Here is a 27,142-nt window from a genome sequence, read left to right on the forward strand (position 1 = left end):
AAATCAGTAGGGGTGACTGTAGGAGGGAAAACAAATGTGTGCACAGGCAAATGGGAGCCTTATGCATTCACTGAAGCCTTAAACAGGTGCATTTTGAATGGACCTCCAACTAATAACAACAACAACAAAAAAGATGCATTTATCTGCATCTTTGTTCCAAGCACTTTAGCAACAAGCCCATTAGGTACATGCTACTATAATTCTTTATAGATGAAGAAACTGAGGCACAGAGACTTGTGATGATTTGGCCAACTTGCAAAGCAACATGGGTAAGATTTGAATGCATGACCTCTGACTGCAGAGTCTGTGTGTTTAGCACTATGCTCTGCTTCATTCCTTAGGAGATTAGTCGTGCTTACATGAACATCCCATGGGCTTCAGGCACTAACACTTGCCAGGAAATCCAGCAATTTTAGGATAGGTTAGAGTGCAAGGCACTTGGTGCTGCATGGGAAATATGATTACTACTGTCATAGAGATGGGTGGAGGTCATCAGGAGGTCTGCTTGGTAAAAACAATTATTGCAGTTTCTTGAACTCAAAGACCTCAATTCAGCAAACATTTATTGATCTTCCACTGTGAATTAGACATTGTGCTATGTGTTGAGGAAAAATATGACTGAGACATGATACCCACCTTCAAGGAACTAATAGATTAGAAGATTTGCCCTTATAAACTTCTAGGAAAACAAAAATAGCAATCAGAATCAATCTTGTATTTAGGCTCAGTGGAATCTTATTTTTATTACCTGCAATGGTTTAGATGAATGCCCAAGCAGTGATAACATATGCACATATGTTCTCGCCCATTTTGGGGAGGAGGACATTTTCAACAGAGATGAGATTCACCTTTTTGTTCATTCTTACTTACAGAATCCGTTCATTGGGAAGGGAATCTTTGAGTCAGGCTACCTGAATTTATTTACATGCTAGTTAGATCACTTTCTGCATGAGCTTGCACATGTTACTTGGTCATCTCTCTGAGCTCAGATTTCTTTCTCTGTAAAATGGAGGAAACAATAGTAGTCACCTTTAGAGTTTTTTCAAGAATAAATCAGACTAAATGCAAAGCACAATGATATTTATTACAGGGAAACACGCCTTAGCTATTTTGAGTGTTTTCTTTGCATTCTTCCATTTCAGAGTTTCATCTCATTTGCAGGACTCTGGAAAACATTATCTAGAAAAACAAGATTATAGTCCCTTACCCTCTATTTTCCGCCTCCAAACAGACAGGGGCAAAAAATAGGAGTGACATTTTGTTAGAGGTCACATTCTGAAAAAAGCCGAGCACTTCCTGCTGACATTTTCCATTTTTCAGAAGGCAAAAAAAGTGACAAGGGAAACAGTTCCTCTAGACCTGGTTCTTAAACTGGTGATGGGTTTGAGACTAGGACCTGTATAGCAAGTTGACACACCTTCAGGGTTGAGGCACGGACTTTCTTCTGTCATCTTGTGTATATTTATAACTCACTTTCTGTTGCTATTCCTCTCATTCCCACGACTGCTCCAAGCCATTGTTGTGTGTCCTCCAGGTTCCCTTAGCAATTCTGCTCTTGTCATTCTATAGAAAACCTTGCCTCTGCCATCATTGGATTCATCCTGGGTGTGGTCCTCTTGGCATTATAGTCATGGAAAAGTAGCCTCCTTGAGGACTGTGTCTGGGTATTCTTGTCATCTCCTGATGGGCTAGTGGGTTGCTTCAGGGACAACGGACTTCTGCAATTCATTCAACTGCATGATTCTTGTCTCTGTGAGTTTGTACATGCTGTTCCCTCTTGTCTCTTTCTCCCCATTGTCTATTCCTCTCCTTGACAAAATAAAACAACCTCCCCAGACAAATCCAGGGTCTACTCATATTTCAAAACCCACATAAAACAGCATTTCCTTTGAGGCCTTCCCAGAACATTAAACTAGGACAAATCTCTTTGTTTTAAGATCTTCTAATGCTTGGGTCCTCTTTTTCACAGCATTAAATGCCAACAGTGATTAGCTTAAGGTCTACATAAAAACCACTGGGACAGGGACTGTGACAAGGACTTCGTCTTCACTATGTGAATAAATATAATCCTGCTTTGTCCCTGGCCACCTCAGTTCCACAGAAGAAACCTCTTTTTAACACTTCCGACTTGAATTCTTCTAGTGGCTTCTTCTTTAACTCTATGAAATAGCTACGATTTCTGTTTATTAACTGAGATAATGGTTGATTTCCTATATGAAAAATGAGGGTTTAATTTTTTTCTCTTACCTATTTTTATTCCTTCTCCTCTTTCCATTGATTATTATTTTTAGTTCCTTAACTAAGGTATCTTTATGAATTATAAACTTAAGCCTCTGTAATCTTTCTATACTCTTTCAAAAGTTATTGGTATAGATTTAATATTCATGACTTCTTAAAATTCGTTTGGGGAAACCTATCCCCCAATGTTGTAGCATTCAAAGGTGGGGTTTGGGAGGATTAGATCCCAAGGATGGAGCCTCATGGATGAGATTAGAACCTTTATAAAGGGCTGAGAAGACCAGAGTTCTCTTCCACTATGTGGGTACACAACGAGAAGGTGCCATCAATAAACCAGAGAGCAAGTCCTTCCCAGACACTGAATCTGCTGGCACCTTGATCTTAGACTTCCCATCTTCCAGAACTGTGAGAAATACATTTCTCATTTATAAGGGACCTAATTTATGGTATTTGGTATAGTGGCCTGAGAAACTACAATTATTACCCTCGACTCTTCATTAAATTAGACGAGTCTATTAGGATCCCTATCATTACCTCTCTTCTTTTCCTTCAGTGTTCCAGGTAGTTCCAGCTCTGCCTTTATTTTTACATCATCAGATTCACACATTTCATAGTCAGAATTTAAATTTCTCTTTAGACCACCAATTGATTCTGAAAGTTGAAAACAACCATTACTTTAGCTTTGAAATGTTTGTCACTGCATAACTGCTGGGACATTTTTGTTTCCAGATTATTTTTCAGATAGTATTCCACTTTTTGCTCAGGGCTGGCTTCTGATAATGACCTACCCACCTATGACCTCTCACAGATAAGGAGGTGCAGGTGTGTGGAACCAGACTATCTTGTTTTGTTGAGATGGGATCTCACCAACTTTTTGCCTGGGTTGTCTTCCAACCTCTATCCTTTTGATCACTGCCTCCTGAATAGATGGGATTATAGGTGTGTACCAATGTGCCCAGACTTCCTGGAGTTTCTATTGCTTTTCTTTTTTAATTCTTTTGTTTGGGGAGGGGAGATGGAAATGAGGTTTGAAATCAGGGCCCTGCACTTGCTAGGTATGTGTGCTATCACCTAAGCCATACTCCTAGCCCTCTTTTTAAACTTTTGATAGGAGTAACATGTATTTTCTGTAGGCTCAAAGCTACTTTGTCATTGATTGCATGGAATCACATTCACTTTTTCTCTCAGTTTGGCTTTTACCATCCTATAGCTGGTCTGTTGTTCTCTCTGGAAGTTTCTTGGATCCTTTTGTCTTTTATGTCCAATAATTAACAAAAATATGTCTGACTTAAGAAAAAACAATTCACATTGCTTAATATTCAGCAGACACTTCCAATCTTAATATTTCTTTATAGTACAGTTGAGAAGTTTTCCTCTATTATTTTATTGATAATTTCTTCTCTATTTTTTCTATTATTCTTTTCTGCTTTATTGAGTATATCTTTACCTTTTGTGTCACATTTTTCATTTTCCTAATAAGGGTGTTTTACTTTCTAGGAAATGCTTTCAAATTATTCTTTTAGCAATTTGTTATTTTAAGTTTGATGTTATTCTTCATAGTATTCTATTTTTATCTTATTGATGTAATTTCTTCTTGTAGACTAATTAGATTTTTTTTAGAGGTCTCATATGCTTTCTGAAGTGCCTCTGTTTTTTGTGGAGTTTATTTTTCCCTCTATATGGCCTCTTTCAAGGTGCTGGTTTTCCTCAGAGGTTTGATGATTCTGGTTATACTTTCATATTTGAAGATGAAAGACCTGGTTGCTTATTCAGCCTGGAGAAAGCTTTCTCTGTTCTTGACCAGGCAGGTCTAGTTCTTCTTGCTTCTCTTGCTGGAATGGAGAGTGTGACTGGGGACTCTGTGTCATCTGGCTATAGGATGCTGCTTTTGGATGTAGTAATGGCAACTAGTCCTTGACTGAGTCTCCCCTAACCCAAGTTGTTTTGAGGAAAGCTTTGCTCTTGGACCATCCTTATCCATACATATACTCTCAGTCTTCTCTAGAAAAATCTTGTCTTTTTGTCCTTACACATGGGATTTATTTGCTTTTGGGAGTTCACAGAGTATCCATATTAAGCACAGTTTGACATGTGGCATCAAAACTTCCTTCTCTTGCTTTGCTATAATAACTCCAATCCTTTCTTTATAGGCTGAGAGGGTACTTACAGGTATCCACTTCCACAAAGCCTGGGCTGAACAGGAGAGACAGGGAATGCTGGTGAATTGCTCTTTCAGTTTTACTTTATCCATCCTGGCTTCTTTTAGACCTTAGTCTGAGGAGTGGAGCTTTTTTTATGGTGTTATTTTTTCCTGAGGAGTGGAGTTGCTACACATGAATACACACACATGTGCACACACATGCACACACACACACAAAGGAAGGCAAAAACTTTCATGCTCCTATTAATCTTTGCTTTGTTTTCTGCAGTGCCAGCACACTGCCTGGCTCTTAATAAAAATGGAATAATTGTTTTAAATGACCATATAATAGTCACATATGAATTTCAGCCATTTGCTTCTCAGAATTCACCACTGATTCGGATATGTTCTTGGTACTCAAGCTGCTAATAGACTAGTTTCTAATGAACAAAACAGACTTGTGTAAACAAGTCACTATAATAGTCATTAAGTCTAAACTCTAGAGAGAGAGAGAGAGAGAGAGAGAGAGAGAGAGAGAGAGAGAGGGAGAGAGGGAGAGTGCGAGCAAGGAAAACAAGAGAGAAGGAACATTTCTAGAGGCACAAGAGCATACTGACTGAAAGTACATTTTCTGGAGCCAGTATGCTTGTATTTGAATCCTGCCACTGTTACTTCCAGGATATCTTGGACACATTATCCTCTCTTTGCCTATTTCCTTCCCTATAAAATTGGCATATGAAAACAGTCCCAAACTCATAGTTTTTATGAGGATTAAAAGAATGAGTACATGTGAAATGTTTCAAAGGTGCCTACTACTTAAGACATGACACGTTAGTTCTTCTTCTTCTTACTATTATTTCTTGTTATAGCCTTGAATAAGGACTTTGATAGCTAGAGAAGCAGCAGATGGTATGGAGCTGGATCAGATCTTGAGGCCTGGGAGGTGAGGCACAGGAAGGACCTGTGAACACAACATTCTGATGTCAATGTTCTAGCTGGATGTTCGGTGTGTGTAGTAATGCTATTAATAAAGTTAGGGAATCTCCAACATATATCATTTAAAAAATTCTTGGTGTTGCAGGACTCCATTTAATAGATGGCATAGACAAATTAGGAACATTAAGAACATATGGAAATGTCTCTCAAGAAGAAAAACAGTGAGGTGACAGGACTGAAAATAATTGAATGAAAGTTTCATAGTCTAGGGTGGGGGAGGGGTCAGTTGGCCTACATACAAGGAATTGGACTTGAAGGTAATTTTAAATTGGGGAAGTTTGTCCAATGAGTAGGTTTGGGGGTTAGAGAAGCACATTTTGTCTATGAGATTTTCTAATCATACTGAGTCATCATAAGATGTAGCAATGTAGTCTATGAAGCCACGGATAGTGCACCACAGAAGATCTCAAGCAATGGAGGTGACCAGATTAGTGTTAACCTGGGGATTTATGCTTAGGGTGGGCCCCAATTATTTAAGGTTTCTATCAACTCCAGGTGCCAATGCTTACAAGATCTTCAGCCCAGAACTCATTTCTAAGATTCTCCAGCTGTGGTCTTAGCCCTTCCTCCACCACCTCTCTCACCAGCTATAGGTAAATGGTATCCCTTTGTCTTACAAGTCCCAGAACTGAAGGGAAGGGCTGCTTTATTGCAGGCAATTAAGCTGGGAACAAGGCTCTAAGACCACTGATATGGGCTCAATCCAGGCCTGAGATTAGCTTTAAAAAATCTTTAGTCTGTTTATTCCTACCCTCTGATTGCACATGGCCTGCATTATTTGAAAAGATCAACTATAATAAACCTCATTCCCTGCCTTGTGTAGGGGGAAGATGCTTACTGGTACCCACTTCCACAAAGTCAGGGTGGAATAGGAAGGAGAGGGCATACTGAATAGCTCATTCAGATCCAGCTCCTCCTTTATCCATCTTGCTTTCTTCTAAAGCCTTTGTCTGAGGCATGGAGCTGTTTTTTTTTTTTTTTTATTAATGACTGCTTTCATTCCAGTACCTAAGATTTCCCAAGACCCACCAGCCATTATTTTTCATTCTGGAGGCTTTCAAAGTCAAATCTCATTCCCCAAGATTCATCGGTACATAGAACAGAGGCAAGCATGGAAAACGTCAAATGGTACTGCCTAGCACAGATGTTTGGGGGATTGCAGAAGGCTTCAAAGAATAGAAATGAGCTGGTATTCCCAATGAAAGGTAGAAAACCTGAGGAAACTAGAACGATTTCTCCAAACTCTAGCCAAAGATCCTTGCTGAGGATACCGATTTGCCCTCTGTGTTATGCCAGACGATGCAAAATAAACACTGCACAGAAAGTGCACTAATTGCTTCATTTATTCTTTCATTTAGCTAGGGAAACATCAGAGCTTATTCAGTCTCAGAATGGAAAATTACACGTTGGAGAGAAAAGAGCCACGTTGAAGGAATGGCAATGCAATTCAGATTTGGCTCAGTCACATATTTTATTTATCTAGTAAAGGAAGAGAATCTTTTTTTTTTAAAGGGAGAGACAGACAGAACACAAACACCAAGGTCATATCTTTCATTTTTCTCAGTCTAATTTAAATACACATATTAATGAAAGTGCAAGAGATGAGATAAACATCTTGTTGGAGAGTAAATGCTTTTTAAGGTTCATATCTGCCCAGGGCTTTCTTATTTGAGGATGGCTTACTTTTGTCTTTGTAAAAATAAGACAGTATTGTATAAACTGCTGAGATTGGATATTTAAGGGTAGGTAATAGGAAGCCTGTAGACTTGGTGACTTTCCAGAAGTCTAATTCCAAAAAAATACCACCAATGTGGGAAAGCCACATAAACATCCTTGGGGAAGGGACTTGATGAAAATGGCTAAAAAAAAGCATCTCAGATATTTGAGCAGAGAATGTCCTTTGACCCCTATTATAGAGATCGGAAAACTAGGCCTAGGAAGCTAAATGATTTCTTCAAGGTCACATAGTTAATAGTAAAAATTTAAATTTTCTGGCTTCTAATGCAGTGCTTTTGGTCACTCATAAATATACATTCCTAATATAATTTTTTCACCAAGAAAAATTTTAGAATTGGCAATTTTAGAATTGGCAATTTTACCTTTTCAAATGAAAAACTAGAGAAAACAAGAAGGTTTTTGTAGAACACTGATAAATTTGTATCCAATCTCAAGAATTTTATGTTGCAATATAGCTAAAAGGCTATCGGTTGGATCAAAATTAAGGGAATAGCATGTTTCTATGAACATAGAACACCTTACACATAACGAGACAGGAATGGAAGACAGCACCACGCAGGAAGGATTAGAAAAAATAATATTAAAAAAATGAAACAGACCATGTTAACCATCGGTAGGCTGGTCTTAAACCGTTCGGCACTTACAAATAACATGGAAACTAACATGTCACAATATCCAAAAAAGGAGCTTCAGAGGGGCTCCTGGTGGGCACACTCCTGAAGCAGCTGGAGGCCTGTGCACAGGTCGATGTGTGGCGTCGGTGATTACCAGAGCCACCTGACTGAGCTCGAATGAACTTGTGCTATATTGTCCCCAGCCAAACAAGCCCTCGGGCCAGTCAGTGCCAAATCCTTGCCACCCCAGAAAGCGGCCACTCCTTTTAACAATGTGCATGGATCGGAGGGCAGAACCAGGTGGGAAACATTTCATGCTGTTGACGGAGGCTGGACGTTTTGCACCCTGGACAAAGTGACTGGAATCTTTGTTTCCCCTGGTCCTGGAGCTTTAGTTACAGGCTGGGTGTGGGGTTTGATGTCTGCAATTCTCTCTTTAAACTTTTGCTGCAGGAATTTTTCTTCTTTGGAGTAGCTTTTCACAAACACTGACATCAGCAGGCACCCAGCCATAGACATGCCCCCAATGCAGAAGAGCACGGACCCTGCCAGCTTGCACATGTCAAGGGCACTGTTAAACTGCACAGCGTGTGTGTCGACCACCACAAAATCATCTTCACCAAATGCTTCAATTTTAGGGGGCACAAGAAAGCCCACTGCCAGAACAGTCAATCCGAGAATCACAAAGACAGTGCCTGAGATGAGTCCGACCTGGAGAAAGATAACAACAGAAGCAAGAGAGAATAAACAAGAGCTTCAGCTTTCCCTTCAGCCTTAAGGGCCCTACTTACCTTGTTTCGTGTCAGAGGGAAGGGTCCCAGTAACTCCAAATCTGCATGAATAATAGGCTAATTTTCTAGTCAAAAAAGGTGAAAGGAAGACCTTTCTGATTTTAATGCCAACCAGAAATTGGACCATTGAATCTTGGTTGTTTTCTGTTTGGACAATGCTTTGCAGTTGATAAAACCAGCTTTTGCTTACATTGTCTCATTTGGTGTTAGAGAAGAAAGAAGTAGCCCTGATACCCAGGAGCTGACCTGACTCTATCCCCAGGACCTGGGTTGTTGGTAGAAGTTGGCTAGGAGCTCACAGTGAGGCCATGTTGTTCTTCTGCCAGGCACAGTCAATCTCACAGAGCATCACCTCAGACAAGCTGGTCTGTGACCATGATGGAGTGAGACAAGTCAAGGCCACTGGATACTTTTTGTCTTTAGCTCAAACCAAAAGAAGGTCATTGTGCAAGCCACAAAACATCAAACACCCATGTCTCCTGGTGAATATGAATACCTGTTACTTCTTTATACATTGTAGCTTTAGTCTCTTTCCAGTCTGCCATCCTACAGATAAGATTTATTAAATCATAGAATTGTCCCTGACAATTCAGAGTGAACTCTTGCTTCCTTAGATCTTCCCCCAAATCACCCATCAAAACCCATATCCTATATATCATTTTTTTCTCGCTCTCTCTTAATGGGCCTGTATGGTGTCATTACCTCTCACTGCAATGAGTAATAAACGCAGCGTGACATGTATATGTGTGTATACCCCTCCTAATGGTTTCAGCTGCAGGACATTGATAATCACTATTACTACATCTTTTCTAAGCAAGCAAGGAATCATAATTTCCAGTTTTCAGGTAAGGACATGGAGTTCCCCAGAGAGCAAGTCACTGGGCCAAAGATGGATGGCTAACAAGTCTCAGAGGCAGGGCTTAGAAGTCACAGAGCTGACCCCCAGACCAGGGCTGTTTCTTCTCTTCCATGTAGCTATTGGAGCTGCACTAGTGCAAACTCTAACAAATGTTAAGACTAGCAGTGGAAGATAAACTGCATTAGGTCAAGTTCTACTGAAATGCAACACATTGAAGACAGAAAGTGACATACCATTTGGTGGTTGGAGTGCACAGATTTAATGAATAGAGTGAGTCTTGCATTCTAGCACTGCCACCTTGTATTTGAAATAGAAGGAAAGTTACTTAAATGTCCTTATTACTAATTTCCCCACCTATCAAACGAGAAATGATAATAATACCTACCTCATAGAGTTGTTGGGAGGATTAAATAAGACCATGTATGAAAAAAACATAGCTTTGTATTTGGCTAAGTAATAAATTACAATAGGTAGCTACTACTAATTATTATTTGGCAATATATACCTTGTAAAATTGTTTTGCTACATTGGTTATAATATTAAAACAATTGCTCAGCATTTGGAATAAGGAATAGTTAACAGTTATTCATTTTCAAACAATTCTTTTCATTTCTTCCTATTCCTAATTGCTTTTAGTTAAACTAACTAGGGTGGAAAAATAACTAAATATATGACACTATTTAACCTGTAGTACTTAAATTATATGTATTTACTTATTCAATTCAGGGGTAATACACTGGTAAAGAGGTTTGGCTAATAGAAGGAAAACATATTCTTAAATCTATTACCTAGCAAGCATGGGGAAGAAGGAAGTAGTATTATTGGTACTGTAACTTAGGCAGAGTACAAGGTGTATATATATATTTATTTTATTCATGTGTGCACACAGTATTTGGGTCATTTCTCCCCCCTTCCCCCTGCCACCCCCTTCCCCTCTCCCTCGCTCTCTCCCTTCCCCCTCCAACTCCTCACTACCCGGCAGAAATTATTTTGCCCTTATCTCTAATTCTGTTGAAGAGAGAGTATAAGCAATAATAGGAAGGAACAAGGGTTTTTGTTAGTGGAGATAAGGATAGCTATACAGGGAGTTGATTCGCATTACTTTCCTGTACATGTTTGTTACCTTCTAAGTTAATTCTTTTCGAACTATGTAAGGTATATTTTCTTTTTATCTTTACAAGTATCTTATGAGAGGTAGGAATTTGTATTCCCATTTCATCTGAGGTTTCTAGGATGAAAGAACATATTTCAAGATGCAAGTTCTAATACAAATTTGAGTGACTCCTCCCCACTTTTCTTATGTCCGTAATACTTTACCAATTACTATTTTGTATGTTTACTTCCTAGTATTTTTAAAATATTAATTTCAAAAAGAGTTTTAGCCACCATATATAGACAAATTTCCTTTAATTTTAATATTATAAAGAATCTGAAAAACAAAAAGAATATATCTTCTAAAAAATAGAAGCTGTTCTACATAGATGTAAATGCTGCAGGAAAAATTGAGTTTAAAATGTAACATTTGGATTGCTTGCTACATTTTTCTAAAAATGGTGGCAAATAAATTCACCTTCAGAGACTAACCATTATTTATAACTTTTCAAAAATGACTCACATTGGACAACTCTAAATGCACAAACTAAATTATCTTAAATATCCATGGTGACATGCTTCCTATGTCACTAAATTGCCTCCCTCCTCAAGAACTGGCACTAATTATCAAAAATTGAGGGCAGTAAAATGTATCCATCTTAGTTTCTAAGCTTCCAAAAAGCAAGCAAGGCCAGTGCCATTTCTTTCTGCCTTGTCTCCCTATACCAGCCTCAAAGTTCAATAAATATTCCTCACCAATGAACTTCAACCACCAAACTGGTGATTGATTCTCTGCACAGTCTGCTCTTCAACTGAGCAGTGTATTAGAAGAAAATCCACTCTTGGAATATTATTCAGAAGCTAAAAGGCAAACCATAGCTCACAGATGGGAAAACCGTTCACTTTCAGAACTGGCCCTAGGGAGCTTTTGCGCTTTTTCTATTTCCATAGAGTTTCAGGGGAAGAAGGGGGACAGAGGAACAACAGTTGACTTCAAGGATTCTGAGGGGTCTATCAGTGCAAGTCTCATGAGAACCTCCAAGAAATGTGCCACTGAAGGACCCCAAGCCTGTTAAGATAGTCAGGGAGCGCTTGGAACAGTAGGCGTGAAGGAGCAGTGACAAAATCAAGAAGGGTCTGCTTCTTCACTTCCCCAAGAAAGTCGTGGGGGTGAGGAAGGTAGCTGGGATGCATCAGCTTAATCCTGGTGCCATGTTAGAGTAAAGGAAGGGGAAAAAATGGGGAATGTCTCCATTATCAAACAAATTGTCTCTGGACACAGTTCTAAGTTGAAATGGTCCATGATCTAAGAGAATGAGGTCTCTATTAAGTGGAGAGAGTAAAATAAATGGCAACACAGAGGTCATTTAAGAGTCTAAGAAAACAAAGTCCATTTAGGTCTCTGCGAAGGAGCTGGAATGCCACTGGGGAGGATCCTTGCTCAAGTTCCAGCCCAGCCCAGCCCAGTAGAGTATCCTTGGGTGCAGAGTGGTGAGGTCAACCCTGTAGTGACAGAGGAAGACTTTTCCAGGCTGTGACAAATCCCCAAAGCAGCAGCAAGGTCAGTGTCTGGGCTGCAACTTCTGATGTCTGTCTTGGTTGTGTACAGGGTGTGTAAAAATCCAGTGTCTGCTGTTAGGAAAGGAGGATTGGACAGAGAATAGAACTTGGTTTCCAGAAATTCTGCCAGAGACTGCTGTTATTTTAACCAACACCCCTTCTGTTGTTGAGCTGATGAGATCTGAAAATGCAGTTTATGCCAGTAGGCAGAGTCAGTGGCAATGGTTTGCTGGCACAGCTGTTCTGGCAGAGGAGGCAGTAATGACTGTTGGAAGTGAGACCCACCAAAGCAGGGAAGAACAACCTGTAGGGGAAAATGCTGGATGGAGCTAGATGTGAAAAGAACCATCTGGGGTGTGGGTTATTTGGGCAAAGCACATCAGGAATGAAGACTTTTTTTTTTTTCTCTCTCGTCAGCTGCTGAGTTCTTCACAAACCTGAGCACTGAGTAGTGACATCTGCTGGCAGCAATGGTAGATTCTAGCTCATAATTTTCTCCTTGCCTCTTCTAGACACTGAGTTTCACAAGAAGTTTACAAAGAACTGATGTCAGTTTATGGTCTAGATGGTTCCCATGCCTGACCTCACCCAGTCTCCCCAGTGCCCCTCTACCTGGAGAGTGGCACCTCCCATCAGCTTTTCTACTCTATAAACTTCTGTTCAGCACACCATCCATCTAGTCACTTCTCTTTTCAAAAGCTATTTGAGTGCCCTGTGTCTCATCACTTGGGGTCATTCCTACCCTTGACAACCAAGTTTAGTTCTCCACTGTTTCCTTAAAACTGGCTTCTCTTTAGTTACTAATGACTTTCTAACCATCAAAGCCAATGTGATTTTTTCCTTTACTTATCTTTCTTAAAGATTCAGTAGTTATTGATATTAAATGTATGTTTTCTTAAAAACCCTTCCTGTGGTTATCTCTGATATAATGTTCTCCTTTGTTTCTTTACCTGTAAACAACTCATTCTCAGCCTACATTTTCTATTGTCTTTCATAAATTATTGGTGTTCCCAACATTCTACCTCTTGACATCTAACTCTCGTCAATATGTTCTCTTTAGAGTTTAATCTGAAGATGGTTTCAACTCCTATATTTAACAATGACTTCCAAATCTCCCTCTCCAGTCTGTTTGGTTATCCTGAGGCCTACACCGTATTTTGGACAGGGAGTAGGGTGATTTACAGAATGTCTCAAAGGCTCCTCAAACCCAAAATATTTAACATGGGACTTTAATGTCCTTCCCTATTTCTCTGTGGTCTTCCCACCTACCCTTTGGCAGAGTCCTTCCTCATATTCAGTAGATAAATCTTGCTGATTCTACCTCATAAAAACTCTCAAATCCCTTCTCCCCTTCCTACCATAACTACTCTAATGGAGCAAAACATCATTAGCTCTTCCCTGCTAGTCATAACCTTCTTTGACCATCCTTCAAATGTCATCTGAGAAATCTTTTCTAAAAACAGAGATAATACTACATGGTTTCTTTTCTTAATAGTCTTCCACAGTTCCTCTCATATCTGGTATAAAATCAGCTCTTTAATAACTACCAAAACTTAGAAGAGAAACAAATCTAAGACAAGTTTAGATTCTGATCTATCTCAGGGGAATGCTGGAAAGATAGAAGGAGCTAACCCTGGATCTTGAGAAGAAAGAGGGACCAGAATCATTATCACTTTTAGGAAGACCAGGAAGAAGGGATCTTGCCTTGCAGCTGTCAACACTGTTGAATGCTCTCTGAGTGGTATCTGAGATGAGTTGAGGAGAAGGTAAGAAAGACAATCTAGAGGTGAAGAAAGAATGGGTGGAGTGAGAAGACTGCTTCAATGCTCACATACTGAGGCCATTTTCTGCATAGACAATCAAGTGACAATAAATTTAGTCAAGGTCAAGTGTAAGGATAAGAGAAGAAAATTCCACTACAGCCTATTTGATCCGCAGGCAGCAGCAATGAGGGGCAGAGGGCAGTTGGGGGACTTACTGAATACATTCATGAAGCGGAAGCATTTGCAGGCATTGGGATAATTGGGGGTGGCTGAGGCAGCCACATAGTAACCTAGGACTCTGAGACACAGAGAGTGTTATCTACATTGTCTCTCTCCTTGTCTCTTGTGTTATGTTGTGTGTGTTTACACCAGATACCACTTACCAAAAGTCTAAATTTGTTTTTTTCTTGCTCCATTAAGCTAAGAGGTTCCAGAGAAATTCCTTTTGCATAGCCTTCAATGTATTCTGTGGTCTGGCTCCTGCATGCATTTCTGGTTCATCTCTGACCTCTCTCCATGAACTTGTAAATATTTATTCAGCTGTCCTGCACTATATTTGCTGCTACTGAACATGTCACACTCTCTCACCACTCAGCTTTTGTAATGCATTTCTTTCCTCTGGAGTGCTCCATTCCTGCTTGTTTAAAGGTAGTCTACTCTGTGGGGCCACTTCTCCAGGCTGCATGAGGTACACTCTTCTTCCTGTCCCTCAAATTCTGGGATCCCTGTAAGTACTGTGACTACTTTTAGGGGAACATTTAGTACATTGCATTGTGACAATCTGTGTATGTTTCTACCTCTCTTATTTGACTATAAACTCTTTCAGGTTAAGAAGTGTATCTTAACCTCAGAGGTGAAAAATGTCTTATATATTCTTATAAAGCTTACTAAGTAGTCTAGTGTATGATAGGCAAACATTTGGAGGAAAACAAAGAATTGCACTGTTAGGTATATTTTATATAGATGCATGTGACAGAATAAAGATTCTAATCCAGACCCATTTGATTCCAATCTCTTTGCTTGTTAAGCTCCACCCTATACCACCACGGTTCAGAGATCAAGGGCAGACTTTACCCAGGCACTGTGAGCACACCACCCAAGGGAGATATCAACTCAATCTTAGCAATACTATTGTAGGAAGGGAAAGGGGACACTAGCAACTCAGATCACCTATAGATGCAATTAGAAATGAAGGAAGATAATAGTAGAAAAGTGCATAACCAGTGCCGTTCTCTGTACAGGCAAAAAAAGTGCTTTATAAACCTGTCAGAATAGATTCACTCATATTCCCTAGAAAGAATCCAAGAACACTTGGTTCATTCCCTTGGTTGAGATGAAGTCTCTAAAACAGTGACACAGTTTGTGCAGGCTGACATTAGGTTTCTAGGTTGATGACTGACTTATATCTTGGTGGATTGTAATCTCTACAAAGTCATGGACTTTGGCCTGGTTTTCTCTGAAACATACCCAACACAACAGGGAATAAATATTTTTGGATATTCTTGTATAACGTAGAAGGGAGAAAATATTACAATCTGAACGGGGTTGGTAACTTACTGTGAGTTCTTTATTTTAAACAGGTATTTTAACGGGTTCACTGCTTCACAAATCACATAACCACCTTGGATTTATAAGAATGCTTATAATATTCTGTATGTCAGTAGCATTTAAGGATATTAACATAGGAAATATGTCATATAAATACACATATATGTACACACACACACACACACATACACATCTCAAACTTAGCTATGCATTTCAATGGTCTGGACCAGTAAAGATTCATCAGAGGTGAGGTAAGATTTCTACAGGGCACGGATGCTGACTTGACTAAATATTTTTTTGAATGTTACTTTGTGAAGGACTTAAAAACAGAAATCCTAGATGTTATGGACTACAACGGGCAGGCTAACCAGATAGACCTGACTAATTCTAATATAAACTACGTGACAACAGTATGATTCTGAATTAATACAAGTCTTGGGTAATCCCTGTTAACAACTGAACAACTGTTACCCAATACTTTATTTATCCACAATATTTCTAGTTTTATTTCCATTTCAGAATTCCATTCAGTACCCAGTAATAGTACCTAATATAGTTAATGCTTATTGACCACTCATTGCTTATATACCACTCATTGTTTTAAGCTCCTTGGAAATATTAGGAAATTCTCACAGCATTTATGTGGTAGGCATTGTAAGTATTACTGCTAGCAGCTCAAAGTTACACAGCTAGAAAATGGAAGTGTTTGGATTCAAACTCACATAGTCTGCAGCTAGAAACCATGCTTATGGTAACTATGCTGTATTGGCTCTCGTTACACTATACTACCAACAATAGTAAGTTTATGTGAATGTCAATGTCAAAAATTCAGGGATCTTTTGGAAAAAGCAGAGACAACTAGAGTTGGAGGAACTTATCCCTTCCTCCATTTCTACATGTTAGAACATCTCCATGTCCTAGTCTCCTCTATGTCCATAATCTCTTCAGCTAGTCTGGTGCCTTTGATACATTTTATGTGTGAGTAACTCCCAACCCAGGGTGCTGGTATATTGAAATGGCAACTAGTGATGTATACTTTGATGTCTAACAAGTATCTTGAATATAACATGGCCAAAGTCAAACTCATGGGTCCCAACCCATCCCAATCCCATTCCAGTGCTCTCCATCTTAGTAAATCATAACACCTTTCGCTACACAGCTTAGGTTGCTAAGGTCATGCTGGCTCCTCTTTCTCTCATGTCCCTCATTAGCACAGCCTGACAGCTTGGCTTTCAAACTCTATGCTAAATTGGACTACTTTTCACCACTCCACTAAAACTACCCTAATCTAAGCCACCATCATTACTTGCCTGGAATTTAAATGCTTCTAAATTAATCTAGCTGCTTCTACTTTTGCCCTTCTATGATCTATTTTCTGTGCAGAAGGCACAGGATCTGTTAAAATATTGGTTTGATCATGTTACTCCTCTGCCTAAGGTCTTCAGGTGGCTTTCTACTTCTCTTGAGGTAAAATAGCCTTTTTCTGAAATCAGCATCCCTTTTTGCACTCCACTCCATCTGGACTGAATATCTTGCCTCATTTCAGCACTTTTAGATTTGCTCTTTTCCCAAGCTACAATGATCTTCAGCCAGATAATCTTATGGTCTGTTCCCTCAGCCCCATCCTAGTATTCTTAGTATTTGCTCATATTTCATTTCTTCTGTAAGGCTTTCTACTATTGGCATATCTGAATACCAGTCTCCATCACCTTCTGTCCTCTTATCCCAATTTATTTCTCTTTGCTACACTTATAACTACCTGACATTCTATTATGGGCTTTATCTGTTTATGGTTGTTTACCATGGCAGACTGTAAGCTCCATGAGGTCTTGAAATTTTTTAGCTCCTATTTACCACTTTAATCTCCAGCACTGTTTTTTTTTGTTTGTTTGTTTTGGGTGGGACTTGGGTTTGAACTTGGGGTTTCACACTTGAAAAGCAGGTGCTGTAACAATTGAACAATGCCTCCAGCTCGCTCCAGAATTTCAGTCTTCTTGGCATATAGTCAGTGCTTACACATTGGCTCTTGAAACATTGCGTATGTTTTCTAATGAGGCTTCTCAGAAAGATTCTTGATAATACACACAGTAGAGGCAGAGCTGGTATTCTGAGCACTGTGCCATGTCTCAGCATTAACTCTCTCTAAATATATGATTATTTCTTTTTAATAATTGTTACAATCTGTCAAATGATACCTACCAAGCCTTTAAGGGGTCACTGAAAGAATATTATGTTTTGCCTATGGATGACTTCACATTTGTGAATTTGGTTGAAAAATAATTGCTACTGTTATTACCATGGCAATTGTGCCTACTCATATTTAACCTACTTATCAACAATTATGCTGTACTTAGAGGCTTTCTTTGGCCCAATCTTTAGATTCTCCTTTATTTAGTGTTACTAGGGTTCATGAACAGATAGAGTACTAAACCTCTCAATTCTCTATAGTGACCGTATTTACCATATCTGATATTTTTTCCATTGCCTGAGTTAAACACATGTTCTTTCCTTACCTTCCAGAATACTGAGCTCCACCTATTAGGTGATCTCTGGATCTGGAAATCATCCTCATACTCCCAGATCGAGGCTGTACAGTCCTCATAAAACTGGTGCAGGTAAGACCGCACTCCATAGCGCTGGTACCCGCCCTCGGTGGCAGCCTGTGCTTGCTTGGACCCACAGATGTTGCTGCAAGAACTCATCTTCCCAGCTGGAATGACAACATCCATATGTATCAGCCCCATGGGCTTTGGCCTCAGGATCCGAAGACATATTAAAGGTGAGAACCAGGCTAAGTTATGGCAGCCTTGTTGAACAATGCTCTTAAGAGAAAAGATACTTTTAAAGACCTGTCTTCCTAATAAGTTGTGCTTCTTTTCTGTTGAATGCAAAATCACCACCAATAATCAATGACTAGAGTTGGTTCTCCATAAAAGCACAGGTCTCTTTAATTATGTGAATATGTAAGCATGAGGCATATGAGAAATTGCAGCAAAAAAAGCTGAGATTTCACTACCTTTATAAGAAATCTTTAATGTCTAGAAACCAAGTAGCATTTACACTTACATGTTAAAGAATGTGGCAGGCACTCCCATTGGCTATAGATGGAATTTGTCTAGAACTATCTTTTCAGATTTTCAACCATGTTCCCTTGTGGAATCTACATAGTGTTACTCTTACAAGTTTGAAATTTAGGCTTCAGATCTCATGCTTCTTCCTCTAACATTTTAACTGGCTGTCAAGCCATACAGAAGGCTTATGCCAAAGCTGTTTAGCCCCACCTGTGTTATGCTTTATTAATCACAAATGGCCAGGCCAATAATTTATACCCCACTAACTCTAATGGCATATACTTCAATCATTATTTGTGGATTCATCTGTCCATGTGAGTGGCTAAAGTGTAGTAGAAAGTAGACCCACCTTTAATTATTTTCCACAAAGTGTATAGTATAAGTAAGGATTCAGAGAAGTATTAAATGAAACTATGCAATGGGTGGGTTGCTTGGAGCTCTAGCTTTTCAATATGGAAATTTCACCTTGATTTGTCCTAATCAATACTCTTGGAGAGAGGCATCTATCTGGATTTGGTTAAAAATTCATTGAAACCTCCACCCCCCAAAATCAAAACAAAACAAAACAAAAATCAAGAAGGAATTACTGACGGACAGCGATTTAGGTCACTAAGGGAATTCTCAGTTATACTGTTTGCTCTTTGATTTTATGATCTCTTTATAAGCAGGTAAAGGCATAGCTGGAGATGAGAAATACTTGGTAGTTTTCAATTGTCCTGTTCATTATTGTTCATCATGTAAGGACATGGTGTATATATGACAAGGTGAGGGACAATATAAAAAGTTATTTTCTCATTGAAAGAAGTTTTCTCAGGGAAAACATGTATTATGCTATAATCCAGGCCAACAGAGACTTATTAAATGTTCCAATTACTTGTCAAGAAACCAGCTAGTAATATTTATAAGAGAAAAATGTTAAACTACTTTTCTACCAAATCCTAATGTGGATATTTACTTTGGTTGGGACTAGAGATACAATTATTCTGTCCCATGTGACAAAATGAACTCATAAGAACATCTTATAAATGCATGCCCTTAGCCACAAATGGGTTTTGGTTAAAAAATTCAGTCAAAATTGGAAAAAGATGCCTCTGATCTTAGAAAAATGATGCAAACACTGGCAGCATGGTGGCTCACGCCTGTAATCCAAGTTACTTCAGAGCAGAGATTGGGTCAATTGCAGTTCCCAGAAGAACCAGGCAAGAAAAGTTAGTGAGACCCCTATTTCAACAAAAAAGCCAGGCATGGCGATGCCTGCCTATCAATCCTGCTACATGTGTGGGAAGCTTAAGCAGGAGGATCGCAGTCCAGGCCACCCCAGGCAAAAATGTGATACTTTGTCTTAAAAATAACAAAAGCAAAAAAGGATGGGGCATGGCTCAAGTGGTAGAGCACTGCCCAGAAAGTGGGAGGCCATGGGAACCTCAGCAATACAAAAAATAAAAAAGATGCTAGTGGGAAAGCAATTGGTGTTGATGGTCAATCACCTCATCTTTCTAGCTGCTGGTCAATATTATATTTAGTGTCTATGTGCCTTCTTGCTCCAGGTACAGTTGTATCTAAAGAAATCATCCTGGAGATCAGTGCAGGAGAGGCTAAGGTATGGTTTTTTTTTTTAATCTTTTAAACATTCAGAAGGATATTATTTCATAATAAGTCAAGATTTTAGAATGTACTTTGTCTGATTAGAGTAGCAAAGTCTGATGGATCAAAAGACTGTTACCTAGTTTTCATATTTTAAGTGCAAGGATGATCTCTGTGGCACCTTGTACTTAATACATATACAATAAAGAAGATAAATGAGGGCCTAGTACTAGTGACATGTAAGTAGAATAATTTTAAAGTCACCTTCATTTAAGACATTCTAATAAAAATTTCAGTCAAAGGGATCAGTATTACTAACTCTGATTTGTCACTGAGGAAACTGAGGCATAGAAAAATCATCTTGCTAAAGGTTATACTGTGAATCAGGAGGAGATGAAAAATGACAATGAATACGACAAGCAGGAGTGTGCACTGAATCACATACTTGCATAGTCAGAATCAACTCATCTAAATATACATCTTCAGCTTTTCCATGCAGCATCACAGACTTAAACATGAAGAACAAAAATAGATATAGTAGGAATAAAACAAAGTCCCTCAGCAACAGTAAGAGGTACTCTCCTTTCTTAGAACTGAGCTCTGATGCACAGTAGGATCATGTGACATGTCAGACTTGTTCCCTGGCACACCAGGTTCAATGTTTCTGCTATATAAGATAAGACTCAGTAGCTGAACTTTGCTAAAAGCAATATGGGTAAAATCATAAAAGAGATTGAAAGTGTCATAAAATAAATGTTTTTGAGTCTGAGCTTGTACTCTAAGTCAGAATGGATTTTTAGTTATGTTGTATACATTTAAGAAGAGGAATCTCAATGAGCCTTACTTTATTCTCTAAGAGCACAAAGCATGAACAAGAAGATGGCCTGTCTAGTGTTAACCACACAGAGGAGAGAATGGATTTGAGCACCCATTTCTGATCTGAAACTTGCTCATAAGATATTAGACAAGCCCATTAACTTCTCTGGGCTGTGGTTTCATTGTCTTTATAAGAGGATGGTTGGACCAGATTGACCTCTCTTTATTCCCAGGTGTAATTTCTAGGATATTTTGGCTATGAATCCACAGACTGAGTCAATTACTTTCTGTTGATCAGACAACTGAGTTTACTGATCTCCTACTTCCTTCTAAACTGCCATTGACTGTCAGTCTCAACTTATTATTTAATTCTAGTATGGATGAAATTTTAGCTTAAAGGGGAATGTGAGCTTCTAGTTAGGTTAGGTACTTGCTACTAAATAGATTGAATGTTTCTATATCATTTGATACATTATTCAGTATCCTGTATGTTGTCTGAAATAGTAGTGTTTGGCTTCTGAGAAGATTCACACATCTTCCTGAAAGAAATAACTGGCTGGGATTCACTCTTAGCAGATAATGACCACTTGAAAGAATGTGAGTTTTAAAATATAACATGTTTTTTTCCCCTCCCACCCCATGTCTTTCCATTTACAATACAGACCAGGTACAGGGCCTGGGTTTATGTGTATATGGGGTAGGTTTACTTTTCCTCCTATGTATCTTTACAGTCAGTGTAAGAACACAGCCTATGATAAGCATCAGGAGGTGACAAAAGGACTAATGTTGTCTACTGGGTCCATCAACTGAAAGACTGTGTCTAAAGGTTTGCAAATTGCACACTTTTGTATACTTGTTACTGCACTGCATATAGTTTCATAATCAAAATTTGTGATCTCATATGGTTCCTCTTTGAAGAGTCTAAAGACAAATGGATTTCAGCAGTACAACAGAGACATTTTATTCTATAAACCATGGAAAAGATGTAATAGTGACGAATCAATTAAAAGGAAGTTGGAGAGCAAAAAACAAATAATGTAACATGTTAAAATGAAGGCTTTGGACATACACAATCTAAATTTCAATGCTCTACCATTCTCTATTCTCATGTTTTTATTCACAGCACATGTAACTACCTGGTATTCTGTATGTGGTTTATTTGTTTATGGTCTAATAGGTCATATGCATGACAGACTCCGAGTTCCATGAGGGCAAGAACTTTTTCTATCCTGTTTACCACTTCAATTGCCAGTACTCTGAAACTTCCTGGCACAGGGTTTTATATTGGTTGATGTTGGTAATGGCTTAAGTCATCCTACAGTTTTTATTCTTCCCTTTTAAAAAATGTTTTTAAAGCATTAACTATGTGCCAGGCACCTGTGAGGTAATGTTTACCCAGCTCAGTAGGGCACAGTGTGCCTTCAATGGACTCCTGGATTAAAAGGAGACACATTCCTAAAGTAAAGAATGCAACAAAATGGATATCATAAAGAAGTGTTTTCAGCAGGAGAGAGTAAAAATGCTGAGAATTATTTTGAATAAACAATTCCTTTATTAGGAAAATAAATCCATAAATGTGCTATTATCATTGCCATGTGTATCAATATGTAGTATCAATTTGTTGGGAGTTTGAATTTCAGTCTAGTATATGCAGCTACTTTTTCATTTTACTTTAAAAATGTTCATAGCCATGAAAACAGAAGTAAATCTTTATACCTCATGAAACTCTAAGAACATACAGCCATTATATTATTTGTCTTCATGGTCTCCTTGAGAGGAGAGAGGCAGCAAATAGAGGCACAAAAAGGATGAGTGTTTTCCCATGGCTCTATGTGAGTCAGTTATGGGGCCAGGCATAGGCCCATTTCTATTTATTCATTCTGAAATATCACTCAATTTTTCATATTGTTTTTTTCTCTCCTTCAAAAGAATTCTGAGATAATGAAAGTAAAGTCCCCATTATCGACAGGGCCAGTGCTGCTAGAAACAAGGTATAGGCACATAGGCCATTTAGACCACTTATCCAAAACCAAACCCAAAGGTCAGTTCACTTAAAAGACTCCTTTGGACTCATAGTGGATGCAAGAAGGCATGAAAGCCTGCTAACAGCTTTGTCACTTTTAGATCAGGCATTCTGGAATTATATCAGCCTGACCTTAAAACTTGAAATGTGTTTCTACCAATGGATCACTTTTATTTTTCTGTAATAGTCATACAGATCATGGTTCTGTATTATGACACATATTATGAGCTTTTAAAATAGCTTCTATGTCAGTAGTTAGCTAGTCACTTTTATAATTTATAAAAGAGGATTGATGATATGTAATTGCCTTACTCATTATCCATGTATATATGTATTTTTTTTCCTTTTTAGTAAGGCACACAAAGATCAAAACCAAAATGAGAGAAGGAAAAATACTGTCTTTTAAAATCTCTTCTTTCTCTACATACACACAAGATATTTGTCTTATCTACATAAGACAAGAAACTTATGAATCTGCACACAATAAAGGTTGACTCTTACCTGTGAAGTCCTCCTTGTCCTCTGCTTGTTATTATTCTTTGATGTTTCTTTTCAGCAGCATATCCTTCAATCCTACTTAAGAAAAAAAATCTCTGCAGGTGTGATCTAGATAAAAATCTAAATTTGACAACACATATAAGTTATAAAATTTAGTGTCAATCAAAACATTAACACAGAACTTCTTTTCAAGAACAGAGATACCTTTTCTCCCTAACCCCCCAGTGTATCTTATGTTTTACAACTTCCTAATGGGATCCATGATAATTTGTAGAATAAATGAGATAACACAAATCAGAAGGATTTTCTAAACCATAGCACCCTATATAAATACTACTTTGATTTTGATATAACTATATTCCATGTAGTTGGCAACACCAACTAAACTGACCCATTTGTATCTTAAAAATTCTAAATGCAAGTATTACTTGCTTCCTAGATACTATTGGATTGATTTTAGTGGCTTGTTTCATTATATTGTAAAATAAATGAATCTGACAGTAATTTTCTTTCTGTGATGTTTACATGCATTAGGTCTTTAGTAAGGCTCTTTGAAAAATTTGCTCATTAGGTTTAGTTTTACTTCTCTATCCATTTTCTTCCTATCATGATCATTTTACTTTCCATCTGCTTAAGAAAAGCAGGTGCCTGTGCAAAATTTAATTAAGAAGCCATTGCCAGTTATAGAACTATTGGTTTCCTACATTACTCTAGTCTTGTGAAATAAAATAACTGGGGCCATATTTTCTAAGAGGTCATTAAAAATTCTTTCTGGTGAACAGATCCCAGTGATTTTCAGGAGAACCCAAAGACTCAGGGAAAAACTACCAAAGGCCTAACTGTTTTCAGCACATACACATACATGTGTGTGTGAATGTGTGTGTGTGTGTGTGTGTGTGGAGAGAATAGCTGAACCTTCCTCAAGACCCAGTCCCTTGCTCCCCAAGTTTGAGTGTTGTGTGAGCAGAAAGAAGCAAATTATATTAGAATCATTTAGATTCTAATTCAAATTATATTAGAATCATATATCAGAATTATATGAGAAAACAAGTCAACTACAAGTCACTATAATCACTAACTTCTCCTATCTCCTATATTTCTTTTTCCTCTGGCCCCTGTCCCTGTCTCTGTCCTTGTCTTTGTCTCTCAATTAACTGTCCCTTCTTTTTTTTTCTGTTGCTTGCCCTGTTTTGTCTCAAGAGATTGATTCCACACATGCCCTCCACCAAAGGCGCTGGCCTGTCTGGAGCCCAAGGAGCTCTCCAAGGTTCTGAAAACATTTCTGCCACAGAGCCAAGAACCAATTAAGCAAACACTAGCTGTTCAACGCCAGCTGTTTTCTGAGGTCACCAGCCTTGGTCTGACCTCCACCCTAAAGTCCCTTTCTAATAGCACTAAGAAGCAGGTCCTGAGTTCAGAATAAAACACTCAAAACATTTTCAGACATGGCAAAGGACTGGGGAGGGCGAATGGCGGGTTTAAGTCAGTCTGAAAAATAAATGAAAGCAGCTTTGCAGACTCCAAATCCATTTATTTTATTCTTACCTAATACTCAACTTTTCTTGTCTCACAGGAAGGAACCTCTTAAGTTTTTAGCTGTATAACCCCCAAATTCTTACATAAACAAACGACAAATCAACAAAGCATGGGATTGGCTACCCCTAATCTGTATGTTTTCACAGATTTTAATAGGCATGGTTTTTGTAGAGATTTGTGTGCATATAATAAGCATGAACGAATGAATTTTGTGTGTGTGTGTGTGTGTGTGTGAGAGAGAGAGAGAGAGAGAGAGAGAGAGAGAGAGAGAGAGAGAGAGAGAGAGAGAGAGAGAGAGAAATATTTGTGCGTGAGAAGAGGAAGGAAAGAGAAAGGGAGGAGAAGGCGAACTGGAGAGCTGGAGAACGACATGGAGCACCGAAAGCCGCCGCCCCTGGGCTCCTCAAGGCTTTACCTGCCCCCTCCGATCCCCTGACCCGTGGAGCAAGTGCAGCCAGCCTAGCCGCAGATCTCTCGCTGGGGTCCCATCGCCGCCGCCGCCGCCGCCGCCGCTGCTCCCGCCTGGCGGAGCTCAGCCTGCGCGTGATTGACAGCCGGGCGTCCCACGTGCCCGCGCAGCTGAAGCTCGCGCGCGCAGCCGCCGCCGCCGCCGCGGAAGGGGCCGGACCGCGCCGAGCCTGCAGGCAGCGAGTGGGCGGGGTCCCGAGTGGCCGGGAGCGCCAGCCTCGCTTCCTGTCTGCACCCTGGGACAGGTGCTCCCCACCCCCATCCACCCCAGGCGTGGAGGTGGCAGGCGGTCTAGGAGGCAGGTGTCTCGACCCTGCGGAGGAAGCTCCTCTAGCACCTTCTCTGCCTTTCGCCCTTGTGCGGTGTCTTCTTACATAGTTCGTATACATTTGCTATATATTTTAAGTGGATGGCGAGGCACACAGACTTGATGTGTGTTTCCTTCACCACCACCCCATCTGAGATAGGTAGAGGCATCTCCTTTCTCTGTTTTCGGTCCTTGATGAGACAGGAGGCGAGCAGCTGCTCTGTGCTGTCCAACTACAAGAACCTTCTCACCTCTTTTCATCGCTGACTCCTGACCCCGATCTCAGGGAGGTCTAAATGTGTGAGAAGAAAGAAACTTGGGGAAAATGAACTGAATGATAATATTCGAGAGATAAGAATAAATGCATAAAGGCAAGGCGCTGTGAGTGCTTCAGAAAATTTGTGTGGGTGTGGGCAAGTTAGTATAAATACGTAAAGCCTCTAATCCAGGGGCTTAGATCATTGGCAAGTGGCATTTAATGAGAAAGACTACGAAAAAATTGTTAATATTTGCATGCCCAGGCTATAAATAATAATGACAATATTAACACTTACAGAGTGCTCACAATTTGCCAGCCACTGCTTTAAGTATACTACATATGTATTAGTTGTGTGCATATTAAATCATTGAACTCTCACAGCAGCCCTATGTGGTGGGTACTCATCATGACCCCAATTTGACAGATGAAGAGGCTGAGGTATGATTTGCACACATGATGGCACAGATTCCTAACTTCTTGCCACAGGCCACACAATTACCAAAGGTGGAGGTGAACTGCAATCTACAAGATGAGTTCCTGGAGAGGATTTTAAGTATTATTTGGCCCATTATTCCTCCCCTCCACACGGATTTCAGTAAAAAGCCTAAAAACCAGCTCTTTTCTTATTAAAGAGTAGGTACATCAGAGCAAATGTTGAACAAATGCTTATGGGGCACAAAGGCCAGAGACGGTTTTTCCTTTTTTGTTCTTTGGGTTCACAACTATAGTCCAGCACTCTTCAACACCACTTAAACCTGCAGGTGCCACTTTTTTCTTTCTACCTTCTTAATTTGCATAAAATGTGCACCTTTCATGAGTTTTGACATGTTCTTAGCTTGCTTTTCTTACATTCAGTGTTTGGATCTGGTGAACACTTATTTATTCTTAGATTATAACATGGCTGCATTTGTCTTCCCATCTTTGAGAGTCCATAAGATTCAGCATATATACAAAATTCCAGGGGCTCTGATTTGCAATTCCTTCAGAGGCTCTGGAAGAGTATGACTGACTTTCTGCTGCTGACCTTGTTTGGTATGTGTCTTGGTCCCTCTTGGTAAGGCATCCATTCACCAGAAAGGTAGTCTAATTAGAACTGAAAACTAAACAGAGCTGAATTTAAATTCTGAGTCTGCCCCTTCTTACCTTTTAACTTCAGTCAAATTGCTTCACTGTTATGTATGCCATCTACATACAGTATATAAGCACCTATAAAATGTTTATAATAATATCTACCTTCTAGGG

At 39.2% G+C, this 27,142-nt stretch overlaps 1 protein-coding gene and 1 non-coding gene across 3 annotated transcripts; both read right to left on the reverse strand.

Moving 5' to 3' along the window:
* Nucleotides 1-6,699: 6,699 nt before the first annotated feature.
* Nucleotides 6,700-25,438, reverse strand: Nrsn1 (neurensin 1). 2 transcript variants are annotated; one of them, XM_020154616.2, is made up of 4 exons: nt 25,282-25,438; nt 23,334-23,405; nt 17,852-18,048; nt 6,700-8,436 (listed from the first exon to the last, which is right to left on the reverse strand). In XM_020154616.2, the coding sequence occupies exons 3-4, from the start codon at nt 18,038-18,040 to the stop codon at nt 8,038-8,040; spliced, it is 588 nt and encodes a 195-aa protein (XP_020010205.1). In that variant the 5' UTR covers nt 18,041-18,048; nt 23,334-23,405; nt 25,282-25,438; the 3' UTR covers nt 6,700-8,037. The 2 variants fall into 2 exon arrangements, with proteins under 2 accessions (XP_020010205.1, XP_073938884.1); XM_074082783.1 differs by having other exon boundaries at nt 23,334-23,408; nt 25,282-25,427.
* Nucleotides 21,447-21,580, reverse strand: LOC141410618 (small nucleolar RNA SNORA51). Its single transcript, XR_012435454.1, has one exon. It is a non-coding gene; the product is annotated as a small nucleolar RNA SNORA51 (small nucleolar RNA).
* Nucleotides 25,439-27,142: the final 1,704 nt, after the last annotated feature.

This window comes from Castor canadensis, chromosome 8 (assembly GCF_047511655.1).
Source record: "Castor canadensis chromosome 8, mCasCan1.hap1v2, whole genome shotgun sequence".
Classification (NCBI taxonomy): domain Eukaryota; kingdom Metazoa; phylum Chordata; class Mammalia; order Rodentia; family Castoridae; genus Castor; species Castor canadensis.